Source organism: Sparus aurata, chromosome 2 (assembly GCF_900880675.1).
Source record: "Sparus aurata chromosome 2, fSpaAur1.1, whole genome shotgun sequence".
In the NCBI taxonomy this organism is placed as follows: domain Eukaryota; kingdom Metazoa; phylum Chordata; class Actinopteri; order Spariformes; family Sparidae; genus Sparus; species Sparus aurata.
Window position 1 is genome coordinate 20,298,698 of NC_044188.1, and position 22,971 is coordinate 20,321,668.

The following is a 22,971-nucleotide window of genomic DNA, read 5'->3' on the forward strand; positions in this document are numbered from 1 at the left end:
ACAACTTATTGATAGATCCTTCATTCTCATAATGTTTGTTTGTATAACAAAACAATGAATTTCTAAATATTGTTCATCAAGCCGATATATACATCATATCAAGGAGATATATGATGCTCATTTTCAGGGTAATCATTTTATAGGTTTACATTCTTAATGTTCAAAAAACACATTCTCGCCGTGTTTTCTGTGGGAGAAAAGCTCCTGTTTGCACAGACTTTTGGCTTTTTAACTTTCTACTCGTTTTACATGCACAAGAACCTTTAACACAACGCAGGAAAGGAGAGAAAACAGAAGAGCATAATTGGTTTGAATTGAGACATAATTTATAATTCAATTGAGATTGAATTGAGACAACTTTTTCGCCCTAGCGTTTCCAATTGGTGTTATTGTTGGTGCCGCTCTGGCAAAGACAACTGGATCTCAGTGTCCCAAATAACAACAACACGGGATGAAATCTGTATTCATTCATTTAGTCTATAATGGAGACTCGAAGGCAGAAAGAAATAATGACAGGCTGCCAGCCTGACTGAATCGCCAATCAGCCTTAATTTTTCTCTGTGATTTTGTGCCCAGTGGCAGACAAAATACTGAAAGCACGGTTTATAGGGAACTAGTCTAAACACAGATGGTGTCATTTTTATATTGTGCAATCTACATTAACTTCATAATGATAATGTTGCTTGTTTAAGGCGCAAAGTCAGGAAAAGTATAATCCTTTTTTGTTTTTCTTCCCTGTAAAGTTGGTGAAATGTCACTCACACCATCTGGTTCTCAACTGAAGAGTTATCATGCACAGAACTTGTGAAATATAAAAAATACCCCCTGACTTGTACATTTCTGAGATTACAAATCCAGAAAGTCTGTTTCAATTTCTTGATATAAAATTAATATCAACACATCCTCAGTCCTTGACAGACCTTATTAATATCAGTTAAATAAAACATTAGTTACTGATTGTTTGTCCTCCAAAAATGTTGCCTATTGGATAATTCATATCGCTGCAGAATTATGCTCACACTATGAAGCGATTCAACTGGTAGCTTCTCAAATGATTTAAAAACATTTCTCAGAAGACGATAAAATGACATCAAACAGTGTTCAGACTGAGTATTTTCTCCCGCAAATTGTCTTTGATTTTAATTGACATTTGGTCTTTGCATGTTTCTGTATAATGACATCCTAGGCCTCAGTGGCATGTGTGCGGGTCCATGCTGTTCAGGCGTCCTACCAGAGGCCTCCTCTCAGCCCCTCGCCGATACAGTCCCACAACGCACTGCTGTCCCTCAACGTCTCAGAGCAGGACTACTGCGAACTGGACCGCAACATCCTGCAGCTCTGCGGTACGTACGCACACACAGGAGGCACACTAACTGGACCTCTGTCTCTACGCTCTCTCTCACACATGCGTCTTACATTTCCTACACTGGGGTAAACATGATCACACAAACACACACACATGCTGGTATATGTGAGGTGAGGCGTGTTAATAGAGAGAGCTCATCTGGATAAAAAGCTCCATGAATCTTGATGGACTGTCTGAGCGGGTGACTGCTCCTGTGTGAAAAACAGAACACTTTGCAAAAACACTGTTAAAAATCTCATGCATAATGGAAGTGCACTCGCTAATACATACACATACATCAACATTGTTTACTTGCTGGTAATTGTCAACACATATGAGTTCTCATTTCTTCTCAGTTTCTTTCCGGGCTCTGCCTCGCCTTTTCTGCTTCCCTGTCTGACTCCTTTCCTTCTGCCTTCATCTACAGGCCAGGCAGCCCTCCATCTCTTGCCTTGTCTTCATTATTAGGCCCTCTGTTAGCTGCTTCCCATTCACCCTTCCCCGACCTCGCTGTCTCAATGCATCCCTCCCTGGATTGCTTTCTGTCCACATGCGTACATGCTCTGCATTCCCCCGTCTTCCTTCTTCCCTCCAATCTGCTCTTGCTCCTCTCCGTTTTTTATACTCCCATCACTGACTCTCTCTGTTCTGCTCTCTCTCCCTCCCTTTTCTCCTTCAGGTGAGCTCTTTGACCTTGATGCAGCCTCTCTCCAGCTCAAAGTCATCAATTATGTAAGTGGTTGAGATCACTCATACGCTCCCTTGTGCACACACGCACATGCAGAGTTAAAGATGCACAGTACATGTAAAACAGGCTTCCCAGTGATTTGTTCCCCGCTTCCTGTCAGTACCTATACCACAAGCTTTTTATTGCGCACATACTTCATCGGTCTCCCCAGAGTATGACCCCTCTATAAGATAGACTCTGTAAAAAGGAGGGATGCATGGGGAGATTGATGAGGAAGACGAGGGAAAGAGGAGTTATCAGGCTTCAGCTACAGTATGTGCAGATACCTGACAACATTTTAGATGTATGGAATTATTCACTGATAAAGAAAATATGAGATGGAGATAGATTACACAGGAGCCTGGGGAAAGATTTCAAGGTTACCCAGCATCAAAAGGACAAAGTCTCAGTCCATCAGAGCTTCTGAGAATCCAAATGGATTGTATGAACATACTTAGGTTTCTTTTTTCAAGGTTTCAGGTTATCTATTTATTGTACAACACAGGGTTGCACAATGAAATGAACCACTTCATGCTGCACAAACATAAAACATACAGTATATACAGTTCAGCATTTTCATATTAAGAGTTACTACAACTGCTCAGTGAGCATGAAGAATCTGTTTTGCATTTTTAAGATAAAGGGCAACACATTAAAGTGTGTTTACATGTCTTTGGGCGTACTACTGCATAATGTCTAAATGTAGTATAAAGCCTTGTGTGGCTCCAGAAGACGCTGCATGTAAACTGATAAATTGCCTCCAGTTATTTAACACAGTTGCTTAAAGTTAAATTGTGGGTTTAAAAAAGCAGTCCACTGGTCTAACATTGCACTCCTATAATGCTGTTGGGCTTATTATTGACAGTTCAAAAACAAATTATCAAAATCGATACAGCAGAACCAGAGACATCACCTTTTTTCTTCCTTTTCAGTCTTCTCTCTTTACCCACAATGCAACTTGGTTACTGAGTGACATCATGGAATTAATCACATCCAACTTCCTCTGGAGCCACAAAGGGCTTTATACAACTTGTTTCACATATACATTAGTGAATCTCAAGACCACTAAACACACTTCATGTACAGTTGTTGGAGATACCCTTGAAGAAAGTTTTTGTCCAGTGTCTCAAATGTGAGGATTTGCTGTTTTTCTCTGTCTTGTGTGATAGCAAACTGAATATCCTTGGGTTTTGTCATCATTGTGTGAAATGGACCAAATAATTTATCAATTAAGAATATAGAATCTAGTCAACAGATGAGTCGAAGATGATAAAAAAAAACCTTAATTAACTTTAATTTTGGGGGGAAATTCAGGCATTGTAATGTATTTCATCTGACTTTTCGACTTTTTTCTACAAAAACAATACATCTGGGAGATTATCACTGTTTTGCTTATTGAACAACAAACAGGACTCTAATTCTGAAAGATTAATAGAATAAAAAATAATGTTGTCAGATGTATCAGATTTTACAGTTACTGATTACAGCCGGAGCAGTCAGGTTGATTATTTTTCTTTGATTATTACTTAATTAAAGGGAGTTTGGAGCATATTCAGTAGCTGATTTTTTTGTTTTGTATAGAATGAAATACTGGCCATTTTTCTGTGAAAATGGTCAAATCCAAACAATTATCACCTGCCTGACCTTTTTGCACCTGTGCTACCTTGACGCTCCACGGCCTAGACCCATGGGGTTGAACAGCAAAACTGGAGATGTGCAGCCGGCATGTAAAAGCTTCCAGTGCCTCTAAACCTGAATTTGTAGTATTTCTTCCTGCATTTGAAGAAAGGGAGAGAGCGAGAAGTAATGGTTGTGGAAAAGGCTGCAGGGGGTTTTAGCTGTATTTTGAATCCAACGTGATTTGTTTCGCCTGTTTATTGTTACAGTTGTAAAAAAGGGTGAAGGTAGGAGGAGAGGGGAGAGGAGGGAGGGAGGGAGGAAACGAAGCAGGAGATTGTGGCTGCTGAGGAATCGTCAGCTTGGTGGGAAGTGCTCAGGGCAGCTCTTATAGGATTAACAGCATTTGGTGGAAAAGAGGGTGGAGGATCTTATTTATTATATGTGGGCGCTACATGCTTTACATGTGTGCGTATGTTTGTGCTGTGTATATGTGAGTATGTGTGTGTGTGTTTAGTGCTTGCATGTGAGACTGGGCGGTGGAGGGGGGCTGAGTATGTTGGCAGCGGCCTCTGTTTATCCCTGTCCTGCTTGTTCTGTATCCAGCTCTGTGGATTACAGAGAAGAATGATGTGTGAGGTAGCTGCTCTTATAACTGTGTGTGGGCGTGTTAGTGTGTGTGCATGCATGTATGTGTGATGCTAGTTGAGTGTGCAAAGCGATCAATGATGTGGCTCCTCCCCCATCAAGAGAGTTCATATCATTGCGCTCAGATAATGGGAGGACAACTAGGACGGCCAGCAGAGGAGACTGCTTAATACAGAGCACATCCTGATAAATCAGCCCTCTCTGTTAGAGTGACGAATATTTGGGACTCACTACCAAGTAATTTATTTTAGTGCTGCAGCTTCACTTATTTTAAATTTACCGTGAAATCATGGATAAAATCAAACTAATCTTGTAGCCATCCACAATCTACAACATTTCGAGCATTTCTAACAACCAAAAACAGAAAACAACCAAACTGAAAACCAAAACCATGACAGTATAATTAAAGTAAATGTCTTGTAATTTTCTAAACAAAGATGTTCTCCTGTCTCCTGCCCAGGAATGGCAGATGTAAACTAGAATGGCACTTAGTAGGGCATATCAGCAGTCCCATTCAATTCAATCAAGCATCAAATAAAACATATTTAGATCCGACAGATCTGCTTTTTATTTTATTTTGCATCAAAAATTGCAAACAATTAATTTTTTTTCATCAAGATCCATGCAGTATATAAAATTATCAACAGAATAAGAAGAAATTAAAATTTTGATTTCTATGTATTGTGTTGAAGAGATATATACGTGATAAGCAGCCGGCTCTGTTCCTGAAAACCTCTTTCTCTCAGCTGTCCAAACCTCTTGTGCTAAAAATATAAAACACCAACTCTCCCCTGGTAATACGGCTAGCTGCAGTGCTAACTGAGCTTACAAGCTCACCGCAGCTCCACTCATGGCTGTATAAAAATGATTCAGTTAGAAGCAGTTATCAGTTATTCTGGTGATATCGCTGTTGGAAATTTGAATTCAAGGTGGCCTTTATTGCACCTTTAAAAGACAGTGCAAAAAAGATCTGTTGAATTACCAGATGTTTATGGAGTCTCAATCTGAGTTTTATGTGAAATGCTTTCAGCTTTTGTGTAATCCTTCTGATAAAACCAACAAACAAACAAATGGATGAAAACATAAGCTCTTTGGTGTAGGTAATATGTTTTTTGCTAACTCTGGTACAGCTAAGCTTTGCACTGCTTGTCTCAAATAAACAAATAAATACTAAATAACTTGTGTATATACTCTTGTATCTACAAGTGTGTGTGCATTTTAATCTGTGAATGTGAATGATATGTTTCAGTAGCAGCCAGTGCCACACCTGCTGTGGGTCTTTGTCTCATTTATGCAGCTATTTGCCATTCAAAGAAAACCTTGATCTTAAGTTAATGTATGTTAATGTATCATCTGTTATTTGCAAGGTATGAATGTTTTTAATGAGACGATCACTTGAGTATTCAGGAGTGAAAGTGAGAGAGACCTTCAGAAAGATACACATTTAGTTATTAAAGGTAGTCGTGGTAATGGCAATATGTATGATTACTGACTGACATCACAATGTTAAAAGTCTACATTTATTTTTTAGTTCATATTTTACTGATAGTACAAACTTGTGTGTCTTTAATCATAGTCTAACACAACATAGATAATATTGAATTCTTGCCCCACCCAAACTCATTTTCCACTGTCCACTGCTTTCTAATCTCATCTTCACAAGCACTCCGAGGAATCTTAAAATGAGGCTTTATAAACAATCTGACTGAGTCTGATAGAGAGATTTTAGTGATTATATATCAGTACTGATGTGGTGTCTGTGTACTCCTTCAGCTGCAGCAGCAGACTCGGTCGCAGTGTTGTTGTTTGCTGCTGGTGTCCGAGGACAACCATCAGCTATTCTGCCAGGTACACACACACACACGCACGCACACACACACACACACACACACACACACACATTCTCTCTACATTCTTTCATATACTCTGCACTGATTTTATGATACATTGTTCTCATCAATCAATTACAATTAACCCTTTGACATCTTTGACCTTTAGGTAGTTGGAGACAAAGTCCTGGAGGAGGAGATCAGCTTCCCGGTGAGGCTAGCAAAGACATTTATTTCTAAATTGCTTGTTTGTTTTATCAGTCATTCATTCATTTACAGTGGGGGAGGTTCATTCAGAGAGGTTTGTTGCACTTTTTAACAAGCATACTTTTAATTCAAGTGGTATAACCCCACGTGTTGGTTTCTTTGACTGACATGGTATAATAAACCTCCCACATGTAATCTTTTATAATCCCTGGCAGGGGTTATAATTAAGAAATTTGGGCAAGAGGAGTAATCACTTCCATTTGGTCGCTTTAAGTCTCCTGTTTCTGGTTGCAGTGCAGACGTGGCACCATTTTTTAATAGGCTTTCCATTATGGTGCAAATACTCTGTGTACCCCAGGCTAAATGATGTGTGAAATCTTGATAGTAGTTGGTGAAGAGAGATATTAGGACACAAATAAACACACCCTGGATGGTCTATTTGTGCTGATTTAACAAGGGATGTAATAGACTGCACTCAGAATGTAATAAACAGAATCTCAGCATTTCTGTTTTCTTCCTGGCTCTCGCCCCAATTACATTGTTTTTCCTTTTCCTCTGTCAATTTCGCTCGCCCGGTCCTAATCTCGCCTCCTTTCTCTCCTCTGTTCAGCTGATGTTTGGACGCTTTGGTCAGGTTGTCGAGAAGAAGAAGTCAATTACTCTTCAGGACATCAGTGCTGTAAGGAGACATTTTCTTTTTTTTAATCCATCAGTCGACAGTATCCATCTATCTAGTCCGTCTACGTGCTGATTTTTTTTTCTTCCTCTCAGGAGGAGCGTAGGCAGCTGTCCAGCATGCTGGGCTGTGAGATTTCCTCAATGCTTTGTGTGCCAGTTGCCAGCAGAGCCACCGGTCAGGTGGTGGCGCTAGCGTGCGCTTTTAACAAGCAAGGCGGGCAGAGGTATGTATGTGAAAGACTGTGTTCATCCTATAAACTATCATTGGCCTTTTTACCATTTTGGTTGTGTGCTGTTTTTGCTCCTTTGTGAATCATACCGAAACACTTCTTGAGTTCCTACAGCAAAAAAATACATTTTTAACCTCCTATCTTGACTTAGTCACTGATGTCTTACTACTGAAGTATATTTAAAATGCTGGGATGTCTGTTTGAAGATGATTTGGCTTTGCCTAATTCCTAAAGCGCTGAGTCATGTTAGATACCAAGATTTATCTGACAGCGGCTTACAGTAATGTTAGGATGGGTGGCCTGACTGGTCGAGCTCAACAGCTCAGATTTGTTGAGTTTCCAACAGCAGTGGAGAGTCTGCTGCAGTTTCCGCTGAAATCTGCTGCTAACCAGCAGAATGTGAAATGATACCATCAATCTTGAGCCTGCGTCATATCACTCAGTGTGCGTGTGTATATGTGTGACGATACAGATGGCTGTGTGATGATCTAGAGTCAGGTCATGAGTCTAACAGCGGGTGGCTTGGCTCCCTGGTTTGGCACCATGTCTTGGCATCTATTTGTTTTTGTGTGTGCGAGTGTGTGTGTGTGTGCGTGTGTGTGTGTGCATGCGTGTGTGTGTGTGTGTGTGTGTAGGTGTGTGTGTGTGTGTTTGTGTTTGTCTGTGTGTGTGTGCCAAGCCAAGAGCAATGCTGCTATCACCTGAATACAGCAGTGTATACAAATGCTCTCCAGCACTGTCTGTGAATGTGTTGAGTTTTGTAAAGAACTGTTCGTCCCTCCCTACACTACACCTGCACAAAACACACAGGGCAACAAAGTTAGCTAGCTTTTTCTGTTAGGAAATAGAGTAGCACGAACACAATAAGTAACCATGATGTAAAATTACAGAAAAATTACTGAATTATTAGTCACTCAGACTCATTACCTCCTACTACTGCACATTAAGCTGAGGCTGAGGCAAGGATACCAACTTCCTACCATTCCACATTATTTTCATGATTATTTTTATTTTACTGTTAAATTACACCACAACTGAGACAAGAATAACCAAGTTAACATGATATTTCCTAATTGTATATTCAGTGCTTAGCTGTACGGCCAGCAGTGGAGGTGATACAGCAGCTTGTGAGATATAGTTTCCCCAGTAAACAACTCAACCTCTTCCGGGGATGAGAAACCCAGAGAGAGGCAGCAGAAGACTGTCTGAAGAGGTCAGTGTGTTTACCGGGGAAACTATAGCTCATAAACTGTCTATCTATCTATTTATCGCTAAGTGATTCTCATGTAACATATGTCTCTATTAATGTTAAAGTGCTGAGAAATTAATGTATTTTATCTCTTTTTGCACCCCATTACACACACACATGCATGTGCTCACATGCAATCCTCTCTCTCTCTCTCTTTCTCTCTCTCTCTCTCTCTCTCTCTCTCTCTCTCTCTCTCTCTCTCTCAGTCTCTCTCTCAGTCTCTCATGCTCTCTGAAGACTAAGACAGATCATGTCCTATAATTTCCCCCTCTGCCAGTGGCACTGATGACAGAGCCGGCACCTCATTAACATAGTAACAGCAGCAGGATTATGGTCGGAACTGTGCATAAAATAGGATAAATCCATCTTTTCCCTCCAAGCTCAGTCATCCAAACTCCAGTAGAGACGTATATCTCTAAGATACATCCCCTCATCATATAGATTGCATATTCATATGCAGAGGTTTTCGCGAACATCTCTTTGCCTGGCCCCTTTAAAGGTGTAAATCAGCCTCTAACTGTAGGACACAGGTGCATGAAAACATATTATGACACCAGTAACTCGCCTTAACTCAGTTTTGCTTCCAGCAGATAAGAACACTGCATACAAATTAACCGTATGACATTGTGAGAGGCAGATACTCACTGAAGACAATGTTTCCGACACAAACATGATCATCTCATGATGTTTAGGAGCACAGGGGCCGACACGTGGTGAAGTTTAGTGTTGAAAATGAAGGTGGATGCAATGTTAGAAAGGTCATTAGTTGAGAGTAGGATTTATTTCTGCAGCCAACCCTATGGTAGCATCACACAAGACCAAACACACACATTCTCCATTATTTTACATTTCTTTGTGGAAGGTGTTGTGTGCTTTCTAACTGTGTGTATCAGACTTCTGGTCTTTGGAGATAGACTCCTGCTGGTTTTCATTCAGCTGCGGAAATGGGGGCTGTTTTCTATCCTGTTGGCAAATAACTATACTGGTACCAAAGAAAATGACTCTCCAAGCCTGACAGACTGTTGCTTTGTGTGACTGTCCTGAATGTCACTCATAACACATTTGTACCGCTTGTGAGAGAGTGAACTTAATCGCCCTCCAGCTGAGTTTCCCAGGCCTTTTCCAAGCTTGGTTCAAATCCTAATTTCTCTCCTAAGATTCCAGGGAGTCTGAGATCAGGCAACCCGCCTGGAGCTACTGTGCTCCTGGACATCAGCACAGTAATGTGTCACTGCCCTCTGTAGGCAAAGAGCAGTAACTGTAGGCAATTAATGTGGTCACTGCAGATCTTTTCATTCATCAGTCTTCATTTGGTTGCTTATTGCTGTCAAGTTTTCACATCATTACATCTTAAAGGAGAGTGGCATTCAGTCACATTAACCACCTGCAGGGCACCAGAGTATGGTTCTGTGTCAGAGTCATTTAGTCACATTAGACTAATTATTTCTACTCAGTTATATTTGATTTTTTTGTTTTTGCTTCAAAACTGTGCAACCCTTTTGTGGCTGAAACTAAGTTTTTTTTTCAGCATCAGCACATCTACTGAATATTTTCTCCTGAATTCATGAATTATTTGATCTGTTAACTGCAGTGGGGGAAGAAGCACTGAGATCTTTTACTAACTTAAAACAAGTTTTTGCAGCAAAACTAGTGGAAGGTACAATTTCTAATGTAAAATTGCTCAATTCATTATATTGTATATAAATTATTGTAATATTACGTCTTATGACAATTACTACTATCTATTTATGTGACATTTTAACAGTTTTATATACTGTTGGGTACCTTTATCTATAATCAACTCATTTGTGTGTGTTTGTGTGTGTGTGCATGTGTGTGTGTGTGTCCATTACTGCAGACACACAGAGGCAGATGAGCATGCCATCCAGCACTGTTTCTGCTACACTTCAACAGTCCTCACTTCAACTTTAGCCTTCCAAAAAGAACAGAAACTCAAAGTGGAGTGCCAGGTACTGCACAAACGCACGCACACACAAACACACATACACACACACACACACTGCATGCATATATAAATATACATGAAGCTGCCTTTTAAAGAGCTTTTCTTGCACTCTGTTTCCCATCACAGGCGCTCTTACAAGTGGCCAAGAATCTCTTCACACACTTGGGTAAGTTTTTTTTTTTGTCAGTCCCCCTCCGCGAAGAAAGAACTTTGTAGGACAATTTAGGTTAATGGCCAATATTTAAGTGATCACCAAGTGAAACAAATGGTGCGCGTAATTGAATGAGATATTACCGAACCTAAAGGTGATTACACCGAGGATCATAACCATAAAATCAAAAGGGCATTAAAAATGATGGCTCCACCTCACTGTCCTATAATTACACTGAGGCATTTAGATTCTTATCTAACAGTAAGCACCAACAGTACAATAAAGTCGTTGATGATTCATCATGATTGCGGGGACAAAAAATTGATCCACTGGTAGAACAAATTGCCTCTCACTGTACAACTGATTACAAAAGCTCTTATCAGCGTGTGCAGCTGATCCACCGGTGCTCACTGCGTAACCTCTGTTTCTGTCTATCCGAGCACTGCTGTGTTTCTTCAATTTCCTCTGTGTTCCCTTTATTTCCTCTCTCACCCTCTCGTTCTCTCCCTCTCTCTGTCTAATTCTTTCAGATGATGTGTCAGTGCTGTTACAGGAAATTATAGTGGAGGCCAGGAACCTCAGTGATGCGGAGATGTAAGCCCTCTGATTCATCTTCAAAGGGATGCGTGTGTGTGTGCGTGTAAAAGAGAACGTGTGTGTGTGTAAAAGAGAATGTGTGTGTGCGTCAGTGTACAATGTGAATGTCTTTATCTCCATTTGAAAAGGCTATCTCTGCAATTTGCTCTTAACTGACTTGCCGCATTTGATTAAAGTTACAAAATGACCTGAGATGAAATGAGATAAAACTCTCTCTTTTCAATTCTGTCTCGCCAGCTGTTCAGTGTTCCTGCTGGATCGAGTCAGTCATGAGTTGGTGGCGAAGGTGTTTGATGGCGGCGTGGTCAGTGATGAGGAGGTACAACACACAAACAATTGATTAAATCTACACATATTTAGTGGTGCGATATGAAATAATTGGCCAGCTATCTAATCATACTCCAAACAAAAAAAGGGGCAACATATAACCAGAGTTACCACTAACTGTTGTTAACTGTAGCTGCTGCTGGCTAGTTAGCTCAGTCAGCTGTGCATCTCTTTGTCCAGACTGGGAAATCAGAGCAACATGGGAGCTGTAGGACATTAGCTTTGGAGTAGATATCTCTGCAACACTATACATAGATGTCGTGCAAATTTTTTTCACATTCTATTGATAGTTTTATTTCATTTTTAAATGTTTCCAACTAAAACTCTACATATCTCACCTTTAATCTGTATGCATAATGTTGTATCTCGTGTCTTCTGACCTGTGACCTTTTCGGGGATCATTTCTTTCCATTATTAAAGAGTTGACAGTAGAGACAGACAGGAAATTATTGGGGAGAGAAACAGGGAATGATGCTCCAAAAAGGTTCCCATCAGGATTCCATCGTCAGCGCCTGAAACCCACAAGGCGCCTCACTGTCTGAAGACCGTGGTTGGATGTCATTTGTCACGCTCTCTCCGCTTGTTTCCTGTCTGACGCTGTCAACAATCAATTAAAAGCAAAAATAATAAGCAAATGTTTGTGTTTGTGTGTCTGTGTGTGTGTGTGTGTGTGTGTGTGCGTGTGCATGTGAGTGCAGAAGGAGTTTCGTATTCCAGCCGATCAGGGTATTGCGGGTCACGTGGCGACTACCGGTCAGATCTTGAACATTAAGGATGCCTACTCCCATCCCCTCTTCTACCGCGGTGTGGACGACAGCACAGGCTTCAGGACCCGCAACATCCTCTGCTTCCCCATCAAAGACGAGAACAACGGTAGCAAACTTTATTTGTAAAGCACCTTTCATTCAGATTAGAGCAGGGGTCTCAAACTCAAATTAGCTGAAGTCCACTGCTGGTATTTGTCATCTCTTGGGAAGGCCCTTCAGCATTCTGGTACTTCAAGAAAACGCAGTATTTCTGAAAATACAATGAAAATGTATTGTATTGGGAGCTAAGAGAGATGGGGAAGGTATCATTTATCAATTCATGTGCCAATCCGCTCACATATCACCAATAAAAATGTGAATTATATATCTATCTGGCTATACAATTTTACGTAGAGCCTCTTTAAAGTGATTTGCAGGTGACTAACAAGCAAATAATAACACAAATTGGAGACCAAGTCAGACAAGAAATTAAACGATAAAAGTAGAAAAATCCAAACAGTGAAATAGATAAAAGAATAAAAATTCAAATGAATCCATTAACGTTCTTATCACAACCTACCATTCAATTATTTTTTGGTTTGAAGATATTACAAATTCAGCTACTCTGTTTCAGCAGCTTAGAACATAAAACTAAAAGCTTATCAAAGCTTTTTTTTACCATCATAACACAATGTGGTGACATCTGTTGTCTGTGAAGAGGCTATTAATGCACTAAAAATAGAATAACAGGGCTACTGATAATGTAATAATGGCCATCATTGACTTCTTCTCCCAGATTTAGCTTTAATTTACCTTTACTTGCTGCTCCTCTATTGTCCTCTTACAGTGCAAAGCTGCTCTTATTCACAAAAAAACAAGCTACATCTACACGCATGTGCTCTCTCAGAATAGCACAAAGAGTTCCTCCATCAAATCCTTTACTCCAAAATGTTAAAGTGCATAAAGTGCACTTTGGAGAAGCAGCCGTCCTCAGCATGCTCCATACTTAACATTTACAAAATACTCAGACGTTGATGGTGTTCTTCACTGCTTGCTGTATCCAAGCAGAGAAACTTCAAATGCTGTGTGATTTGACTGACTGAAGCTCATATTACAATTCAAGACCTCTTTTTTGTGCAATTAGGTTCAGCTCCAGTTTGAAAGTTTGAATTAATGGAAGTTAGCAGACCTATTAGAGTCAGCTGCACCTTCTGTGACTCATTTTCTCGCCCTTGACTCTCATCCTGCCTTCTCCGTTTTTCTTCATCAACTTTCCCTCTCCCTCCCCCCACCTCTGCATTGCCTCCCTCAATGTCTCACTTTCCCTTTCTTTACTTCTGTCTTCTTCACTCTTTCTTTATTCCCTCATCCTACTAGAGGTGATTGGGGTGGCTGAGTTGGTGAATAAAATGAACGGGCCCTGGTTCAACCGCTTCGATGAGGACCTGGCCACGGCTTTCTCCATCTATTGTGGCATCAGCATCGCCCACGTAAGTCTCTTCTACCAGTGAAAGAACTGATTTTCTGCAGCCTTTAAATGTTCTGTTTTTCACGTTGAATAGCTATAGACGTCTGGTCAGGGACGATTACTTCGCTTCTTGTATATTTGATTTTACATGCTGTCGTCAAGCATATTAAGCACAACTATAACCACAGTGAAAATTGCTACCACACATTTGTTAGGCAAACATCATCAGTTACGAATTAATTAAAGACTAAAACTTCTCACCTTACAGCAGAAGACAGCCTCACTTCATCTTATTATCTCCATTAGCAGCAGTGACAAAGTATGAAACATTAAGAAAGGATAAATGCAGCATTTCTGAAGCTTCACATTCATCATCATAAACACAGGTAAAAAATCCCAGGTCATTAGCTCAGCATAGTTTTTAGAAAATAAATGTAATGTGTAATAAAGTAAATCTCTGTAGGTTTAATGAAGCAATATGGTCATTAATTTGACTTGACTGCATAAAGAGGACTAAAAGAACATCAAGAAAATAAGCATATTCAGTATATCCATCATTAAAGTCTCTTACCCCTTAAATCAGCGTTGTCAGTGTTGTTAGAGAGATCAGTCCCAGCTGGCAAAATGGGATCAGTTCAGTAGGAGCAAAATGCTCAGTCGAGGCAGAGCTTGGCAAAATCTCAAGGGAAATTTAAAGAGATTGAATTTGTGATGGAGCTGAGTGGCTTTTATGGTGCAGTTCATAGGAATTGTATGACTGCTGCAGAGCCATTAACACGCTGTCAGCCGAGCTAGTGTGTGGAGCTCACGGAGACAAAGATGAAGATGGTTATGGGGACGATATATACAAAATAGTTTTGTGTTAAAGGTTTTAATGGGTGTGTTACTTCTGAGCTCTTACTAAGACACTTTTCTTTCATAATGTTAATGAAGATAGTTAAAATTAAATGAAAAAAGAAGTTTTAAAAATGAAAATTAAAAAAAAGAATAATCAAAAGAAAGAAAGAAAGACGGACTCTTCCAGCTGAAACAGAGACTCAAAGTACAGCTGTGCGATGTTTTATTCATCACTTCCGATTCATCTTCATGTTAAGTGGCTCTTGTGGCGTCTGACCTTTCAATGACTGCCGGTACTTGATAGTTTATTGACAAACTATAAAGACATTTGATTGGAAAAATAATTGCCTTTCTGGGCAGCTCATTAATCATTAATCATCATGATTAAATGCATTTTTTATCAAAGCTCACTGTATCATGGTGCAGTGTTTGCTGCGGTTTCTAAAAAGTGTTTCCCTCATGTAAAGGAGCATTCATCTTGATTTATGTTGTCACAAAACATTTGACATTGCTGTGAAATCAAGCAATTTCCACTAATTTCCACCTCATGTTACCTGTTATTTTAATTGCAAACTGCAGAATTTTGGAGTTATTGAGTTATGGCAAACTTTAAAACTACATGAACCGCTGTCTATGTCATATTCTTAATAATTTGTCCAGTCCAGTAAATTCTGCATAATACCTGGTGTAAATGAGATGCTGGATATAAAAGATCAAATACAAATTGTGTCCAAATTATCTTTGTACTCTTGTGAGTTAGTAGTAGACTTTTTGTCTTAAAAATATATTTTTGGTAAAGAAACCTTATAACAAGTATACTTCTACTTCTGTGCTTAATTTGAAGTATATTGTACATAAAGTTCAACTTTACTGTATTAAAAAATATATACTGATTCAACAATACTTCAGGTGGTATTTTAGTGTACTTCTAAAAACTGTAAATTGTTTTAAGTATATTGTAAATTGTTGATGTTGATGTGCTGTATCGTAGTCAAGTGGACTTGTTTTTCAGTTTCTTAAAGATGCTTCACTTCTCATCCAAGAGGCTTCTTTAGTTCCAACCTACTGGAGGGGAGCTGCAGGCTTAGTTAGTTAGATAAAAGGTGAAACATCTTCAGGAAACTGAAACAAATCAAGCTGCCTATGAAACAGCTCTTAGAATATGAGGTAAAGGTCAATTGTGCACATGTATATTTTGAAAATTATACTAAATTGCAAATACTTTGTTATAATTTAGTGTACTTTTAGAAAGAATACTATTTCATGTACTTTGTAATACACTGTCAGTCTCCTTTCTTGAAGTGTACTTCAATTTAACATCATTGTACAGTTTAGTAGATTTGCACTCTCCCGCTGCTTCACGACGCACACGCATGCACATGACCTCAGGATATCAATTTTGGTTGATAGCAGTACAGGACACCAGAATGACTCGTTCAGACTTGGTCATTCAGAAGTTCAAACAGTTGCAGGTGATTGGGTGTGGAGGAGGAGAAGGTTGGGGGGAAGTGGATGAGACTAACAGAGAGAGAAAATGGAAAAAGGGATAATAATAAATAAAAATTGCCGATTTGTCATTTGCTTGTTTAGTCTCTGCTCTACAAGAAAGTCCACGAGGCTCAATTCAGGTCCCACCTGGCCAATGAGATGATGATGTACCATATGAAGGTAAAATCCTATTTGTTAATCTCACTCACCCCTGGCACATAGACACATTGTGTTTACTGACACGTTCTATATTATTTACTCCATATGATTCAGTATGTGTACGTTGCAGGTTTCAGAGGAAGAGGTTACGAAACTGCTGGTTACGGGAATCGAACCTGTGATGGAGATCCACCCCTGCTACGCCGAGTTTACGTACACGCCTCGCTCACTGCCGGATGACACCACGCCCTTGGTAAGGACCGGAGGTTCAGGGGGGAAAGTGCGAATGACAGACAGCAGAGAGAGATTAGAAATGATGTAACCGGTCCTGTTTGTGTGTCTGCAGTGCATCCTCAGCATGTTTGAAGACATGGGTTTTATCACCACGTACAAGATTGACCTGAACACTTTGGCCAGGTTTGACAACTCCATCAATTGTGTACAAAATATGACTGTTTCCTACAGTTAATTTACAGAGCATTAGTAAATCTATCTCTAGTTTCTGGTTTTGTGTTGATTTTTTATTTGTCTCACCTTTGCTTTATAGTGTGTTGGAGAAAAAAGGCTACTCAGCAGAATAAATGTTAGCATTGTATGTTTCTACAAACCATGGAGAACCTGAGACCACTTGCATCTCATTAAAAATACCCTAAACTGGAAATTGTCCAAACGTCTCCTTAAAAAATATCTAGCTTCAGCTTAAGTGGTCCTTAACAGCAGCCTCTCGCCTGACAGCTGTCTTAGCCAAGTGTAACACCGCCACCATCCACTCTTCCTCCTTCTTTCCTCCTCCCTCTCCTTGTGACAAGGAAGACAGCTCATATACATGCACACCACGTATCCACGGTTTGCAGAAATGTATGATGCCAATGAATTTTACAAATGTTTCTATGACAGTCGACTGTACGACCCAAATCCAAACACTTTGGGAAAAGCAATGTAAGCAGCTGCCCAGCAACAAAACTGATTTTGATCAAAATTGACCAGCAGAGCAGAAAATGACTGGAATACATGTTTTAGTTTCAATTCAAGTAAAGAGTAGAATGAGACCAAGCCTGATCCACAGGTCAGATACATCACTCAGTTAAATATGCTACAAATATGCTACATGTGTCACCAGCTGCGTACTGTTGTGTGTGGATGACAACTGAACAGCTGTTTTGGTGTCAGGTTCTGTCTGATGGTGAAGAAAGGCTACAGGGACCCTCCCTACCACAACTGGATGCACGCCTTCTCTGTCTCACACTTCTGCTACCTGCTCTACAAAAACCTAGGGCTGTCCAACTACCTCGAGTAAGAACATATTGCACACTGCTCCCCAATTCTTTAATAAATTAAATGAACCAGCCAAGAGGTGCTGTTTTGATCCTGAACTCTCCTCCTTCTTCTCCTCTTAGGGATATAGAGATTCTTGCTCTCTTTGTCTCCTGTATGTGCCATGACCTGGACCACCGTGGCACCAACAACTCTTTCCAAGTCGCCTCAGTGAGAAACTATTCTGCAGTATTAGAGCGGCTCACAGTGAAGCAACAGAAAAATGATTCAAAGGAGAGAAAAAAATAAACACATTAAACCTCCCGAACACGTAGCACTGCACCTGCATTTTAAAAAATGTAGACTAAAAAAAGATGGGCTTGTAGATGCTCAGGATGTAGCGTCAATAAGAGCAGAGTCCTGGGCGTGTCACAGTGGAATCACTGTCTGCTGTTGTATCTGTGAATTCTCCCCAGCGAGACGCTAGATGTCATTGTGATTAAAAGCATGTTGCTCTGCTGCGCTCTAAACAAGCATAACCCTGCAGCACCTAAATGACACACATACACACACACGCACAGTGACTGTCATTATGCAACAAAGGTCAGCTTCTTTTGTGTTTTCTCTGTCACATGATTCATATTCAAGCTGACACGAACAGTCAAGGAGAAGAAAGTGTGCTTTATCAAAGGATGTTGTTTCCTTTGAATCAATACAATGTGTACACTAAAAGGATTGTGTTTCATTGGACTGTCTGCTTCTATTTGCAGCAATCTGTGCTGGCTGCTCTCTACAGCTCAGAGGGATCTGTGATGGAGGTAAACTCACAACCAGTTACATCACATCACAAGGAAGAGGGAGAGCTGACAATGGTTCAGACAGCATGAGGGAATTTGGGCCTATATAAATATTTACCGCATGTACACTCAGTGGCAACTTTATTAGGCACAACTTCACAATCTAATCCAATTCAAAGTACAACCGTTTTCAGTTACCTCTTCATTTATGTGAGCGCTTTTATGTTGGGAGGTGGTTCTGATTATTTGTCCTTTCCATTTATATCCATTAGAAGAGGGGGCAGAAAATTAGACCTCCACACTACCACTGACTCTAATTGTGTAGTGTATTAAGTTTGCACCCTGTAGAATTTTCTTATATTCGTTTGTTGCTTCTGAGTTGATGAGCTTGTGTGCGCCACTAATTGTTGTTGTTTTGTGCTTGTATGACACCTAGTGGCCAAAACCAACACACATAATTCCTTAGTTTCAGTGATGAGGCAGTAGGAGGCATGTAAAGTGATGTTGCTTGTGGCATTCAATATGAGTCAACATTCCTTCAAAAGCAGCATTTTGAAAATGCACTCATTCATGTTTTTGGCCATGACAGAGACACCACTTTGCCCAGGCCATCGCCATTCTGAACACTTTTGGCTGCAACATCTTTGAGAAGTTCTCCAGGAAGGTAGGATAAAAGAAATCTGACATTTCCTCATTATAAATGACTTACTGTACAGTATGTGCAAGCTAAAGTTATTGTTGATGTTTTTTAGGACTACCAGCGCGTGCTGGATTTGATTAGAGACATCATTCTAGCTACAGACCTGGCTCACCATCTTCGCATTTTCAAGGACCTGCAGAAAATGGCTGACGGTACGTCTCAGCTGTTCAGCATGCACAGCCACATCTCTGCTTTTAAGCCATACTCACAGCCCTGAACAGCAAAGGGAGGCTTAGTTTGAATGTTTGGTCCAGAGCAGTGACAGCAAACTATTATTTCCATTTTGCTTGAATCAGAAAAGGCTGATTTCACATGCGAAAAACATGCCTCATGAAGACATTTAAGGAATAGAAAATAACTGAATATCAGAAATTTAGTCATGTTTATGATCATGTGATGAATCACCATGTAGTTTCTTTCCATCATTTGCCTGATCGCTATCAAATATACAGACTCTGAAATTATGAAACCATTTCCTTTGCAGTTAGGTCCATTTATTCACCACACAAAAGACTATAGATTTTCTTTGCTAGATATTTTACAGAGATCTGAGGTCAAACTTGCAGTATTGATCAGTGACATTCTTAGTTTTCCTCTACTTTTATTGGACTGTACAGACGTGTACTTCACTCTTATGTAATGTAATTCGCTGTGACCTCCTGGTCAGCATTTTTTATGCCTGAATGCAACCAATTATAAGTCATCCTGAGTGGAAGTTTCTTTGGTGGAATCAGTTTTGTGCTGTTAAAGCAATTCAAGAACATTAAAAGCTTCTTATTGAGTTGAGCAACGTTCAGACTGTGTGACTTGTCAATCACGTACGGAAATAGTTTAACCAATGTTAAGATGCCATTGAAACATAACTTTTTCATACGAAACTTTTTTCTTACATAACAAACTGCCACGACTTCTGATCATCAGTATCTATCAATACAAAATATTAATCAGTTTAATGTTTCAATCCAAAATTTTACGATGGTGTTGACTCGTGAGTTTACCAGTAGTTTTTCCCAGATGTCATCTAATTTAATGCAAACACAAATGTTGCATGCAGCTTAGATAGTCATATTTGTGTTTGTGTGTGTGTGTGTGTGTGTGTGTGTGTGTGTGTGTGTGTGTGTGTGTGTGTGTGTGTTTCAGACGGATACAATCCTAAAAGCCAAACCCACCGCTCCATGCTGCTGTGCCTGTTGATGACATCGTGTGACTTGTCAGACCAAACCAAGGGCTGGAAAACAACACGCAAGATTGCTGTCAGTTCACATTCTATACCAATGTCAATGCTTACCGCAAACTTAGCTTACATGTGTTTAGTTTTTGATGTATGATTCCACAAACAAATCCAGTCCTCACCACAGCAGCAACTAGAATGGCACTCAGTAGCGCACATACCTCCACCAAGGCCCTTCAGAGAGAAGGTTAAGCACTGATTTTTCCCCAAAATTACTGACAGGGCGGATAATATTTTGATCAAACAAGGCAAGTCCAACTACGGTAATTTCCGCTGATGAGACTGCACTTACACCAGGAACAGCAGCACGAACAGCCTTTCCTACACAAATTCAAGGAACAAAAAATGTGTTGATAAAAAAAAAAAAATAAGTGGTTAACATACTCTCTGAAGTATGGTCTTTAATTTCCTGGAGGCGTTTTTTCATCAAAAAGTCAGACAATGTAGACATGAGGGGTTTTAGTGTGTTTAGAGGCTCGAATAAAGGTACTACAGCAGGAGGAAAAAAAAGATTTTTGAATATGTAAGCATTTAAACATTTTCTTGTAGTCACCCTATTTAAAAGTATGAACCTAAAAATGAGAATGATATGGGACCTTTAAGTTGGGAAATAACTGTGACAACAATTACATAACAGTACATGAATCAGCACACTGATATTTAGGTCATGCTGCTTTGAACAGCCTCATGTGGGGGTTGTGCTGCACCCTTTGATGAATACACCGCAGTATTTTCATACGATCATTAACATTTAGTTATTAGGGGAGCACAAGTTGCAGAAGTATAGTAGTTGAAGAATCGACACATTTTCAGACAGCTTGTCTCTGCTAGAGGACATGCAGTAGCTGGAGCTCCTGTTTTAAGCAGTGCATTCCTGAAGATTTCCCATTCCCAGTGGATATACAGTAAAAGTGACCCATTTCTGAGACAATAAAGATTATGAGATGCTTAGCTGATCGGTTGAAAACAGCCTTTCAGTCAATATACATTTTTATTCTGTAGAAACGCACTCCGTTTTAGGATTACATTTAATCTTGGCCTGGCCCCTTTTCAACACCAAACCCCTGACCCTTGTCCTAAATCATGCACCCTAAATCTCCAAACATCTAACACCTACACCAAATGCACTGTAATCCTTTCTCCCAAAACTGAACACCCATTTCTGTTTAATTCAGGCTCTGGCTTGTATTGGCCTCAGCTGGTACATGTTTTTCTCACATGCCAGGATGGGGATTAATGAAAAAACCAAATATTGAAATGTAATAAAGGGGGATGGCATGTTATGTTAGATTACAGCCTTGGCATGACTCAGTAGAGTCAAATTACAGTAATATTTCAAATATGAGAAAGTTTCTCCCAAAGCTAAAAATGCTGGCTGTGATACACCATGAACTCCTAGTAATGTATGGTATTACATAGTGTCTTGCAATATTCCTTTTTTTATATCCAAACTTCTAAAATTACCTTTGATTTCTCCCCCAAAAAGATGTCATAAATAAGTTTAAATCTTATTATATTTGCTGCTTTGTTGTGTGACATTACAAATAATGTAACTTCACTGTCACTGTGAGTCTGAAACCATATCAACATAATAGATGTCTGCCTCTATGTGTCCACAGGAGCTGATTTATAAAGAGTTCTTCTCTCAAGGCGATCTGGTATGTGTCACTGTGTACTAGCTGTTAAATGCCACGAGAAATCATTTAGCAAGTGGCTGAAGTGCGTGTCATTATTTTACACAATAGTGAGCACATTACTCATGTCTATCTGTAATGTGTATGTAATGTGTGTGTGTGTGTGTGTGTGTGTGTGTGTGTGTGTGTGTGTGTGTGTGTGTGTGTGTGTGCAGGAAAAAGCCATGGGGAACAGGCCCAGTGAGATGATGGACAGAGAGAAAGCGTACATCCCAGAACTACAGATAAGCTTCATGGAACATATCGCCATGCCCATTTACAAGTGCGTACAAAAAACTCCTCCCTACGTTGATCAACTTACTAAGCATCTTAGTGTAGTTCAGCTCATTGTTTTGTTTTTTTGGCCTCTATTTTGACATCTCTTTCGTTTTAGTTCGTCCTCACTGCTGTCATCATCAGTATTTTTGGCGGCTGCAGACTGCCGTTTTCACCAACAAAAAAACTGTAATAAACTCCCTGTAGCCATCATCAATTAGAAATAGCAAACAGGCATAGCTCACAACTGTTTGGTTACCCAGCAGAGGGTTTAGCAGTTGGTGGAGATCAAAACAGAGCTAAATGAGAGTGAATATTGGACTATTGGAGATGAGTCCAAATGGATTATAATGTTTCTCAGTGTCTGCAGGCAGTAGCCATTTTTAGACAGGGCAGCAAGCCACAAATTGCCCGTCCTTTTGGCAGCTAGGTCTGCGGTTTTAGACAGAGGACGGCAAATTGGGGGTCTGTTTTGGTCCGCCGATTTGCCGCCTCGTAGGGTACACATTGCCGCCCTTACCTTGAAGCAAATGTGCCGCCTTTTCTATCTAAAAAGGGCTAGTGATACAATTTTGAGATACTTTTATCTGCATGAGATTTTCCTTTTTCTGCTAATTTATATTGCTCTTTTTCCTCAACTACATTTATTTGATCGCTTCAGTTACTCATTACTTTGCAGATAACGTGCTTCATCAGAGGCAAAGTAGCAAATGTTTTTAATTAATGTATTTTATCGGCATAAAATAAAAAAGTAAATACATTGGTTTTTAA

The 22,971-nt window shown here is 39.9% G+C and overlaps 1 protein-coding gene across 2 annotated transcripts in view; it reads left to right on the top strand.

The window, feature by feature from the left end:
* Positions 1-22,971, top strand: part of pde2a (phosphodiesterase 2A) — a 168,092-nt gene that overhangs the window by 141,365 nt on the left and 3,756 nt on the right. For both annotated transcript variants that reach the window (XM_030393820.1, XM_030393828.1), the window contains exons 8-30: positions 1,187-1,343; positions 2,025-2,077; positions 6,111-6,185; positions 6,336-6,377; positions 6,984-7,052; positions 7,145-7,275; positions 10,389-10,500; positions 10,623-10,662; positions 11,178-11,241; positions 11,482-11,563; positions 12,270-12,444; positions 13,695-13,807; positions 16,213-16,290; positions 16,400-16,522; positions 16,616-16,686; positions 17,440-17,562; positions 17,667-17,754; positions 18,294-18,341; positions 18,910-18,984; positions 19,073-19,172; positions 20,161-20,273; positions 21,871-21,909; positions 22,101-22,207. In XM_030393820.1, coding sequence (XP_030249680.1) covers positions 1,187-1,343; positions 2,025-2,077; positions 6,111-6,185; positions 6,336-6,377; positions 6,984-7,052; positions 7,145-7,275; positions 10,389-10,500; positions 10,623-10,662; positions 11,178-11,241; positions 11,482-11,563; positions 12,270-12,444; positions 13,695-13,807; positions 16,213-16,290; positions 16,400-16,522; positions 16,616-16,686; positions 17,440-17,562; positions 17,667-17,754; positions 18,294-18,341; positions 18,910-18,984; positions 19,073-19,172; positions 20,161-20,273; positions 21,871-21,909; positions 22,101-22,207 — 2,078 coding nt within the window. The remainder of the gene's footprint in view (positions 1-1,186; positions 1,344-2,024; positions 2,078-6,110; positions 6,186-6,335; positions 6,378-6,983; positions 7,053-7,144; positions 7,276-10,388; positions 10,501-10,622; positions 10,663-11,177; positions 11,242-11,481; positions 11,564-12,269; positions 12,445-13,694; positions 13,808-16,212; positions 16,291-16,399; positions 16,523-16,615; positions 16,687-17,439; positions 17,563-17,666; positions 17,755-18,293; positions 18,342-18,909; positions 18,985-19,072; positions 19,173-20,160; positions 20,274-21,870; positions 21,910-22,100; positions 22,208-22,971) is intronic.